The sequence below is a fragment of the Eretmochelys imbricata genome, chromosome 2 (genome assembly GCF_965152235.1).
Source record: "Eretmochelys imbricata isolate rEreImb1 chromosome 2, rEreImb1.hap1, whole genome shotgun sequence".
Classification (NCBI taxonomy): Eukaryota; Metazoa; Chordata; order Testudines; family Cheloniidae; genus Eretmochelys; species Eretmochelys imbricata.
In genome coordinates this window covers 178,659,982-178,672,267 of record NC_135573.1, presented here as the reverse complement: position 1 = coordinate 178,672,267, position 12,286 = coordinate 178,659,982, and the positions used below count along the sequence as shown (strand labels likewise).

Genomic DNA, 12,286 nt, shown 5'->3' with positions numbered 1-12,286 from the left:
AATGCATATGTATCTGTATGCACTTATATACACACAAGCATATATGTGTATATATGTTCAAAAATAACATTGAAAACCTTTGCAGCAGTTCATTTTTTTAAACACATAATTTAATAATTTGACCTCATTACTAAAGGATTACTAATAAAATCTTCTGTAGTGCAGCAACTCAATACAATACACTTAGTGCAGAGAAGTTAAGGTTCTTGTAGTGAGGAGGCTAATTTTAGATTTCATGGGAAAGGATCAAATACAGGATCACCATAGCTCCGACAAAGCACAAACAAACCTGTTGCCACATACGTGTGAACAAAGAAGGACATTTCTCTTAATACATTTTTTCATATACTGCTTCAGACGAGGCTAGCTTAACTGTTTGCATTCATGCTCATTTGATATGTTTCACCAAGCTTTGTCTGGCACCAGTCTGTAAACCATTAGCAGTTTAACTACAAAAGTGGATTCCTGTGTTTCAAAGAGATTTAAAAACCTACCAACTGAACTTCTTATAACACTGTTATGCCTGAGCTGAGAACTACTCCAAGGGCTTTGTGAAGTTCTCTGGGAAAAGTCCCTTATAGGTTACTGCATCTCTGTACTGCAGCCAATCAGATTCTTTAATGCCTGTCAGCCATCCAGCCTCCTGCAAGGTAAAAGGGAGAATTTATAGGCAGACAGCATTTTACAGGTGCAAAGTGGGAGGATGTGGTGAGGTCCTTTTAAAATTCATACTGTGTAATATTAGGGGTGTTTGGGGTGGGGGAGAACCTTCTAACCCCAACAAGCTAGAGAAAATTACAGGTTTTTTCCTTTCCAATCACCCTAAATTCTCCCCTTTTTATGCAGGATAGTTCACTGTGGTTCCTGTAGTGGAAGTGGGTGATGGCAACAGGTCCTGGCTCTTCCCTGTTAAAGTACCTCTAAGATTCCAAAACCATTACTTGAAACTTTTCCAAATATCCAGGCTGAGGCAGACACCTGGCACTGAAAACTTCACACCAAATTATTATAGTTTGGCAGTTAAGTAACTGAAAAGCAGGGTCTCACAGGGGCTGGCGTTGGGGAAACTTAACTTGCTGTGGTGCTAACCTGCCCTGCTTAGAATAAAATTCATTCAATGTGTTTCAAAATATATCCTCTGCTCTCAGCTCCAAATCTTTTTGGCTAGGTCAGCGCTGCAGCTGGGAGTGAGCCTCCCAGCCTGGGTAGACATCATACTTTATATACATCATACTCTAGCTAGCATGTTAAAAATAGCAGTGTGGATGTTGCAGCTCCAGTGGAGACTTGGCCTAGCCCCCTGAGCTGCAGTGTTCACATGGTGAGCTAACATGAAGCAGTTCAATTGACCACTAACAGGCCCATGAAATACAGTACATTGAACTGCTGCTATAATTTAGGGCAGCAGAGATTGCTAAGCAAATAGCAGGGAAACGTTGAGACCTGTCCCAGCTTTCACAAAAGAGACAAAAATAGGTGGGGGTGGGGGTGGGAAGAGATAGTAGGCTAAATTTTCAGTGTCTTCAACTACCCTATAACTTTGCAACTACACTGTTGTTGTTGCACATTAGACTATAGCAGTGAGACCTGCACAGATGACACAGAATTGCAGTGTCTAACTTTAGGCATCCTTCTGCCTAGTGGAATCCACAGCCCCTAGTAAAGCACCCAGCCTTCCTATATAATGAATGAGGAGAGCCTGACACCTAGGAATGGGATTTACAAACACCAGCATGCTGATTTGCCTAAGCCAGCCAGTAGGAAATGCCAAGGAGGGGTGTGTGGCCTAAGCCCTACTCCTAACAAGGGACTACGGGCTAGTCTACACTAGAATCACTACAGCAGCGTAGCTGTGCATGCTTTCACAAAATAAAAAGAGAGCAGAGGTGGTCTCTTATATCCTAGCTCAGTGGTGAGTGACCTCACCCAGGATGTGGGAGACCTAGGGTCAAATCCCCACTGTGCCCGATTTGGAGTAGGAACTTGAATCCAGGTCTCCCACCTCCCGAGAGAGTGCCTTTACCCCTAGGCTATGGGATATTCTGGGGCAGGGTTCTCTGTCTCTACGGTTTCACTTTGTATAAATAAAATACTCATTGGGCCAGAGAGTGACTAAGTACCTCAACCACTGGCTTTAGGTGGGAGATGTGGCTTCAACTCCCTGCTCCACCTCAGATAGGGACAGGTGAGATCTAAACATGACTCTTCCCATATTGTGTTGGACTATGCTCATCACCGGGCTATGGGCTATAAGAGGACAATATCCTCCTACTGTGTTTTGTAGGGAGCCCAATCCGCTAGATACGCACTCTGGCAGTCTTTGAGCAAGTCCACCAAATCGCTCTAACATCTGAACTTTAAGATTTAGAGCTAGATCCACAAAGGGATTGAGGTGCCTGATCTGCATATGCAAGTGTCTGTATCCTGGCCATTTAAATTTAACCATTTTTGCCCACAAGTGACTACACTTGCAGAATGGTGGGCACACTTAACTGAATCCATAGTAGTGTAGGTCCCAAATTAGAGGCTGTTTTTCAGAAATATGATCCAGACAGTCACAAAATAATGAGACATGGTGGAAACTCCTGCCATTGCATTGTGATTATTTTATCATGTACATGTAGAGGTTGAATGCTTTTGATAGAACTTCAACACAATACAAAATTACATCAAATTGTGATTATTTAATGGCTTTCTGAAGCTTTTAGTCAGTGGTGAAATGACTTTCTAATTAATCAGGATTGAGTACCACTGAAGCAGGTAAGGATGACAACATTTTAGACTGGCAGTGAAATAAACCACGGTAAATTTAACTGAGAAAATATCTTTCAAGCACGTGGCATGATTGAGACAGAAGGGGCAGTAGTAAATGACAGCTTCCTGATCATAGGAGGCGGCAGATTCTGCTAGGGACAGGTGCTGACTAGAACTAATCTTAATCAATTCAACTCAAGTATATTAGAAAAAATGGAGTCACCAGGATCAAACAAGCACAAAGTGTTCTTGTTTGGTATGTTCTGAAACTATGAATCGATACTACCAAATATACAAGAAATATGGCTTTAGACAGGCCACTTTTGAAGGAAGAAAAATGAACAGCTGAGAAGAAAAAAAAAGAAAAAACTCAATCTTTTTTGTCCTTCACTAGGGTATGTTGTGGTATTATATTAAGTTTAATGATGATGATAAACATGAAGGGCAAATGTGCACTGAATAATAATAGATGTTAACTGAATTCAGAAACATGAATATATAAAAAAGTCTATTTTCTCCATCAATACACACAATTTACTCCAATTAATGCTAATAGGATTTACATGAAAACAACAAGAGAATAATATACCTTTCTAGATTAACCCAGAAAAAAATATTAAGTTTACATTTAATACTCCAAGAAAAAAGAGCTAAGGCATATAGCCCAGAGCTTCAGAAGTATTTGAGTGCCCAACTTCCATTGACTTCAATGGAAGCTAAGGGCTTAAGTAGCTTTGAGACGGATTCTGTCATCCTCACATTTAGCACCTTACTCTGTGAATAATGCCATTGAAATAAATGGGACTACACATGGAATAAAGTACTACTCAACTTGAATCAGGATAGCACAATCTAGCTTTATAAGAAGAGTGTAGGGTCATGCTGAAAAAGTATCCAGTACAGTATACTAGAAATGTAAAACAGATAAGATATCCTGCTCATATATTAAAGCAAGAGATCAGCTGATAACATTAGCACTGCTTAAAAGGAATATTACAAGGACTGAATGTTGCAAACACATGCTGTCAGGAACAGTGCTTAGCATTCTGAATAGTCCCATAGAAGACAATAGGATTATTTAGGGTGGTAAGGAATATTCCCAGCACTACGTACTTGCAGGATCAGGCCTCGAAATGACAGAAATAGAGGCATGTTCTTCATATCTTCCCCTACCAATGGGGAACTAACCAACAAGAAGAAGCTTGGTAAAATAGGTGCAGTACCTTCCTTGAACCCTTTGAAAAGGTAAAATCATTTCTCCACTGCCTATGGAAGAAGGGGGGAGGGTAGATCCATGTTTTAAGCAAAGCTGAAGACTGCTTTTTGTTCAAATCAAATTGTGATCTGGAGCTATGATCTCTTTTGGGCTTATCCTTTGGGAGTCTTTCCATTGACTTCAATAGGCATTTTATTTAGCGTATAAAATTGTATCTTCTATTTAAAAACCATTTTATTTTATTATTGCAAATGTTTAAAATTTAAATGAAATTAAAACATCTTTCTGTGTTCCAGCAAAATTAAAGCTCTGTTGCCAACAACCTGAACACTTTTGGGGGCCTGGTCCTCCACAGCTAATACCACTGGAGGTTTGGCTGAAGCTGCCAGATCTTTTGCCTGGGTAGGGAACTGCAGGATTAGTAGAAGTTGATATTTCCAGAACCAATACTATAGGAGATTTAGACTTCCAGAGGGCAGAGTTAAAGCTACAGAGTTACTACACAATTTGGTTGTAGGGTTACACAATTTGTAAGCAAAATACTCTATGGCTTAATTTGTATTGATTTGATCTGTTCCAATCTATATGTATAAGCTCCAGACACTAGACAACGATTTTGCTGCAATGTTAAAACAAGATTTACAGTGACTTAATGCACTGTTTGTATGCATCTACTGTGTGTGAGAGAGAAGTAAAACCATGATTTAAAGCAGCCAAATGAAATCTAGAAGAATGTTGGTCCATAATGAAGGTTAAATCATGCTATCAATACATCTACTGCATTTCCAGGTTATAATCAACATTGCCTTTTACTCTTAGATGAAAATGAAGTATGAAGACCATTTTAGTCTTAATATGTTCTAACAGTGCCATTTTAAATGACTACATTTCTTATTAACTCTAGACGGTTAGAAATATCTCCAGGAAAAGAAAAATAGCAAAAGAAATGGTTCCTCGGTTGTTTACCTGGTCATCTGTGGCCTCAGAAGGGATTACTAGTACAGTATCTCCTCGTTTTAAGTTAAGCTCATCAGTATTAGCTGCCTCAAAATCATGTAGAGCTTCAACCTGAAGAAAAGAATACAAAACATGAGGACATCATCTAGGGAAAGTAGTAAGAAAAATTAAGTAGAAACAAATTCTCTCTTTCACAACTCACATTTAACAATGTGCAGCTGTACTGTGCTTTCAAACTCTCAAACACACTGCCATGGCATTGCCTCTTTCAACTGATATCATTACACATACACTTCATTTTTTTGTTTGATATGTTTGTTAATTCCATGTTTTTTATTCTCTTCCATGAAGAAATTCACTTATTAAATATGAATTTAATTATTCACTCATTCCTTCAATGACAGGTGGGTACCCTCAACTCACAGGGATCTGGAGGATCGGTGATGCTGCAACATCCCATAAGTACTGCTGCTTGGACAAATCCTGTTGTCCTTATTCAAAGACTGGCATAATTGGAGGCTTTCCCGAGGAAGGGTGAAAGCATTTGGCCAACCTATCTTAGGCAAACTGAGTATGGAGTTAGAGTAATGCTGATGCCCTAATGATATCTGTGGTTCTGGGGTTTTGATCTTATTCCTGAAGGAATTATCTTCCTGAAGCAATCCTCCCTGTAAATAATAGTGAGGAAAATGGTATAATTCCAGTGGTAAATTAAAGGTGTGGGTAATAGGAATCCTGCTGTGTGGACCGGGAAGCACTCGTTTGCTGGTAAATTAGGGCTATGATATTTCTCACTTCATCTAGTAATTATTGATGAGATAATCTGTTCGCAGAGCTAAACGGTCCACTTAACTAAATAATTCCATCTCCATAAACAGATACCCTGTTCTAGTTTCCTTGATGGCAACTAATCCCATGGCATCACTGCGGCAAAGGCCGGAATGGTAGCTGTGCATTCTCCCTTAACTCACAAGAGTTTGGTGAAAAAATAGAGGCACACTATCAGTGTGTCTTAAGTCATAGTCACATGACATGTCTCACTCTGACCTGTTACTTTTAAAGTTTGCAAAGAATATTTGTGTATGAGAACAGAAAAAAACAATCCAAAATAACTGGGCATAACCATGGCTTGTTGTGGGACTAGTTAGACTGAACTATCCAAATTATAATACAGAGCACATGAACGTCATTCATCTTCGTTCAGCTTACCTACTAGTCAATCATTCTGAAATAAGAAATATCAGGTACCTGGGAACCAAGAAACACAAAGGTTCTTAGGAGCCAACACACACTTAGGGCAGAATTTCTCAGACCTGTTCACTGAACTACAATGCTTTACAACATGATCACTTTAAAAGATACTCTAATAATATGTGGAATCTTGGTTGCATTGAAGTCAATTGCAAAAGTTTCATTGGATTTCAATGGGACCATGCTTGTACTGATAGATTTTCAGGCCAGAAAGGAACATTTTGATCTAGTCTAATCTGCTGCATAATGCAGGCCATAGAAATTCTCCCAACATATTAAAATATTTTCACTGCTCTGATTAGATTAGTGTACTTGCACATTTGATTGAATGCCATACTTCTACATGGATCATGTTTCCACATAAAGAACAGTACAAGTTTTATTTCCCCCTTTATGTAGAAAAAAAAATTCAAGGAAAAATAGCTTGACATTTTTGCTATTTAACCACACAGCCATCAGCCTAAATAACCTGTGCCCTTGGATATACTTACTTACACTTGATGCTAGGTTTAAAGGAATGTTTAAAATAAGAGTGACTAAATACTCAAGTAAACCTTAAAGAGAAAGCCAGGTGGCATTCCATGGGCTGCATCATCTCCTGACACAGGCTGTTCTTCAGAGGATGTAGTTTGGGTTTCCTCAATGGTTTTCTGCTCACTTACAACCTGGGAAGTTTCACTGGCATCACTTTCAATGCCCTGAGCGCCAACGTCTTCCACAACAGCTTTGGATTCATTCACTAGGACTTCGTGTTCCTCTCCCTCCCCTTCGTTGTTTGATGCTGGCTCTATTACTAGTGAAGGGATGCTGCTGACTTTCTCCTGGGGAAAAAAAAAAACAAAGAGAGAAATGTTTTGAGAGTGATTAATTGGCCTCGTTAGCACTGACCCCCTACTTGGTAAGGCAACTCCCATCTTTTCATGTGCTGTGTATGTATACCTGCCTACTGTATTTTTCACTCCATACAGCTGATGAAGTGAGCTATAGCCCACAAAAGCTTATGCCCAAATAAATTTGTTAGTGTCTAAGATGCCACAAGGACTCCTCATTGTTTTACTTCTAAAAAGTATGGAACAAAACTTACTTTATTTGCTTTTCTGTTTATGAGAGAAAATACGGATGTATTTTCCTCTCATCCACAGCTGATCTTCTCATTGAGAAGAGCTATGCTAGTGCATCTAGAAGATAATATCCTCCCAATTTGTGACTGCCGGTCTCCATTCCTCCCCATGTCAATTCTCTCTCTTACTCCCCATGGATTAGAACTGTCATCATAGCAGATAAAACATTCTACACCCTGTTCTGTTTTCACTTAGGCTCCTGTCCAACTTCCAGTGAAATTAATGGGAGTACTTCCACTAACTTCAGAGTGCTTTGGATCAGGCCATAACACTGCCCTAAATCAGCAGTAACTCCACTTACATCAGTGGAGTAACACTAGTGTAAACTTTGTGAGAGATCGAAATCAGGCACGCTATATTCACTTGCAATAGTTTAAATGCCAATTAAAATTTCTCCTGATTTACACCAGCATAAATGAGAGAAGAGACCATGTGAAGCTCATTACAATCATAAGAGCCCTATTCAGACAGTATTTTAGGCAGCTGTCTGGGGCATGCAACCCTCTAAAGGCCGCATTGGCTAGCTATTCACCTGGCCAACATATCCAATTCAGCCTGGTGCTCAAGGGAAATACCTCTCCCCCAATTCTGTAGCATTGTTCATTAACATGTGGGTGTGGGAGAGGTTGTGTAAATGAGTTCCCCATTTCCCAAATCTCAATCTGTACCTCCTCTCCCATCCCCCCCATGAGGAAGCAGGTAGAATGGAGGATGATCAGGTCTATCAAACTATTGCTTATTTTATATAGTCTGGGTCAAAAATACCCCCAAACCCTTCAGAGAGAGAGAGAATTTTTATTGATGGGTCAGGGACTGTTCTGATTATTATTATTTGTACTGTGGTAGCACCTGGGGCCCCAGCTTCATTGTGTGAGGCATTGCATAAGCACATAACAAAAAGCAATCCACAACCTGAAGAGCTTGAGACAACAGGAGGGTGACTGAAACAAATGGATATGAAGAGCCTAAGGTAATCATGACATGAAGTCCTTGATCTCTAGAGTGCCAGAGTACCACTTGGGGTCTTTTCTTTGGTCTCCAGCTGCTAGAAAGCTGAAAGCCAGCCTGACCACACACTAGAGTATCCTTGCAATTTATGGCTTCTAGAGTTACATGAGATTCAAGGCCTGACTTTCAGCAGTGCCGGAGGGGGAGGACAGGGGGAGGAGGGGAGGGGATTTTCAGAGGCACAAAGGTACTGAACTCCAAATGGAAATCAGTGGGAGTTAGGCCTTTGCTACCCTTTGTGCCTCTGAAAATCTCCCCTGTTAAGCACTCACCACTCGTATTGACTTCAAGGGGAATTACATGTGCTCAGCATCTCTGAACACCAGTGCACTTGATCTTATTTATCATTATGGGGGGGGGGGGGGAAGAGCAGTTAGATAAAAAACACATTTGAAGAGAATCAAAGCTCTGTTTAACAAGCCACTGCTCTCCAGATTTATAGCTAATGGAATGAAATAGCTTCTGCTTATCTTTAAGATTAATTGAGCCTGTTAAAAACCCCAGAACACATCTGAGAGTATCTATCAATTGTAGAGTCATCAGAAATTATTTTGTGTATACTGGGCCAGATTCCCAGCTGGTATAAATTGGCATCGCTCCACTGAAGTTATGGTGCTACTTCATACCAGTGTCACTTAAAACAGAATGGGGGCCAATATAGACAGATAAGTCACCGCTCTCCTGAGAAGGGGTGTTGTGGTAACTCAGGCCAGGAGACATGAACAGTCCAATATTTTCTTGTGTAGTGCTTCAGAAAGCATCTTACTTGAGCCACCTCTGCTTCCTTCTCTTCTGTTTTAAGTTTGTCACCTTCATCAGACGTTTCAGATGCAGCAGTAGCTTCACTGGCTTGAGTTACAACAGCATTTTCTACTGCACCAGCATCTTCAGTTATAGCTACCATCTACAGCCAACAGAAAATGGAAACAGTTCAGGCACATCCATCATTCTGGACAACAGCTATTCACCAACTGCACCCAGGCCACTTTAAAGAGCTCCAGTCTTTAGGTAGGTAGATAGGTGAACTGGCATCAGTTCGCTTATTTAGATCCATTAGACAATGCAGTGGACTTTATTATGATCCCACACTGGTTTTATACCAGGGTAATGCCACTGATTTCAGTGGAGTGTCTCTGTATTAAAGTAAATACAAAAAGAATCATGCCATTAGATACTATTCTGCACCTTATGATAAAAGGTGGGAAAAACCTGTTATGATGCTTCCTTAGTATATTTAGTAACAAAAGTTACTTCTTCAGGGAGGGTTTCCTAAGGCATTAGCTAAAAGAAAAATGGATTAAAGGCATCCTGCTGCATATTGGGATGGCTCCTTACTGAGCACAGATATAGAACACACTCCACAATAAAAAAAAAGTTTTAGAGCAGAGTTTGAGGGTTCATTTGCCTTAAAGCCGCATTGCTGGAGGATTTGCCTTGAGGAGAGAGCAGAATAGGTCTGCACTGCACTTTACAAATAGGTTCTGCTAGAGAAGGGCCACTTGCAACAGGGCTGTGGCTCTATAGGAAACCAGCAGTGGAGGTTGTCCATGGAACATAATGAATGGCTGCCCTGGCCACATCCCCTCCCCAGCTAGTGTCATCTACTTTGGGGGCTGGGCAAATGGAAAACTCCTACTCTAAATCCAACCAGCTTCATTATGGTATTTCTGATTATCATGCAATAGTGAAATTGGGGGTAAAAATGAATCACTTTCCCCTCCACCACTGCATCTAACAAGTTGCATTTAACAGAATTGGCTTTGGTGGCTAAGAGTCTGATAACGCTTGTTGCCTCAGATCAGATATCTGCTTCATAGATGAGGTTGATCACATCCTATCTGAGTTGCTGGACATTGCATTGGTCTCTGCCATCACGAACTCTTAATGAGACTGGTAAACATTTTTTTTTTTAATACAGAGGAAAAGAAAAGCTATAAATTCACACAATATATTTTAGAGACTTTTTAATTGCATTCGACACAGAATCAAGTATACACTGCTTTAATGGGTAGCCAGATCAAATTATACCAGCAAATGTCACAGGATTTCTGAGTAAAGTCTTCAGGTCAGGACTTCATTGTACTACCGATTTCAGCAGTCTTGCTCCAATAAGAGATTTAAACAAACAGTAGTTGTAAAAACCCAGAAAGAAGCTCATGGAGGAGAGATGGGGGAAGCAGTGCATATTAGATTGCTTTATACACTATGCTTCTAACAAAATGCTACAGAAATTGATCCTATTATCTGATGTGATCAGAATCAACACTTTGTTTCTATTTATTGGATTTGTGCAGTCCATGATCCATGAAGGAAGCATGTTCTAATTTTACAAATATCAGTCCTAAAATACAGTACACTGAAACGGTCAGACTCTGACAGCCCCTTGTCATAAGTCACCATATGTACAGCATGCATCAAAATGGTATGATAATTCATTCTTGTGACAGACTATAACAAGAAAGGAAAGAAAATCATAAATATGGGGTTTTGCCGATATTACAAGGGTAAGTGGCAAAAATGAAGCCATTTCTTTCTATCATATCTCAAAATCTTGGATTAGCCCCATAGCTATTTAGGATGAAATTCTAATCTATTTAAGTCAATGGCAAAATTCCCATTTACTTCACCAGGACCACGACTTCACCCTAGATAGCAGTGGTGAATCATACAGGTACTTTTATATTTACATATGCTACCTGATTTCATATTGTAAACAAACCCTCCTGTATACAAAAGAGGTGTAAGTAAGAGGAGAAACACGGCCCAAGGTATTTACTGCTAGGGGAAGTCTATGAGTTAATAGGATCTAGTCCACAATGTTTGACCTGAATAGTGCACGCCAGTTTTCACTAACTTAAGATTGGTCCCAATGGCTGGATTTAAAAAGGGACTGGATAATTTTTATGATCATTAATTATAATTGTAGCTAAGCAAGCTAATATAATGCTATGGGGAACCGAAGCTCATGCTTTAGGGAATAAATCCATTGCCTGCGGAGGTCTGGATGGATTTCCCATATACGGAACTGCACAATTGGCTAAACAAATAATGGTGAGTGTGTGGGTCTCTCTCAAGCATCACATACCACCTTCTGCTGAAGGCAGGATACAAGACTCGATGGATAGAGTTTGGCAGCTGTTATACATTGAATATTGCCATTTTAAATATGAGATTTTTAAAAACTGATGCATGTGTGTGACAGGTGAATGTGCCATGCAAGAGAGGTTGAGTTTACATATACACTATACTAGCGAGCTCGATGAACAGTTATATTTGGAAGACAGTCAGCTCGCACTTTATGGACAGTAAAGGATTTCTTGGATGCAAGCTGCTGAAACAGACATATCAAGAGTGACAAGCCAATTGCTCTAGAAGAAAGATGGTGGTGTATTAGATACTATTTCAACCCTCAGATTTAGAAAAGTAAGGCTTGATTGACCACTATATTACTCCAGTGTCATGCCTGTGTAACTCCACTGATTTCAATGCAGCTACGCTGGTGTGAAATTGGAATAAGCACTGGTGAATCGGGTCTATAATTTTCTGTTTAAATGGAAAAAAAAAAAAATCAGCATTACACTGCAGGGCCTGGTTCTCCATTCACGCCAATATAAAGCAGTAGCAACTTTCATGAAGTCAATGAACCAAATTCTATCCTCAATTACCCTGGCATAAATTTGGAGTAACTTTACTGACAGTAGTAGATTTACTCCAAATTTACACCAGTATAACTAAGGAGAATTTGGCCCATTGGAGTTACAATCATCCAAAACCAGAATGAGTAGTGAATTGGTCTATGATATTTTAGCAAATACTTACATACCAGAGCTTGAAAACTTATAAAAAGAGAAGTAGTTAGCACCTTGCAGGATTGGACCCAAATTGAGGAGTTACCGGAGTTCACGGTTTCCTTATTTTTCAATCCTTTTTCCTATTTCTGAATTTAATTTCCAGTCTCTAGTGCTGAAAATCTCGTGTT

At 39.8% G+C, this 12,286-nt stretch overlaps 1 protein-coding gene across 1 annotated transcript in view; it reads right to left on the bottom strand.

Annotated features, from left to right (window-relative positions):
* Positions 1-535: 535 nt before the first annotated feature.
* Positions 536-12,286, bottom strand: part of AMPH (amphiphysin) — a 169,325-nt gene continuing 157,574 nt past the window's right edge. Inside the window, exons 19-22 of the mRNA XM_077811013.1 lie at positions 9,074-9,211; positions 6,733-6,999; positions 4,937-5,038; positions 536-643 (exon numbers count right to left, since the gene is read on the bottom strand). Coding sequence (XP_077667139.1) covers positions 536-643; positions 4,937-5,038; positions 6,733-6,999; positions 9,074-9,211 — 615 coding nt within the window. The remainder of the gene's footprint in view (positions 644-4,936; positions 5,039-6,732; positions 7,000-9,073; positions 9,212-12,286) is intronic.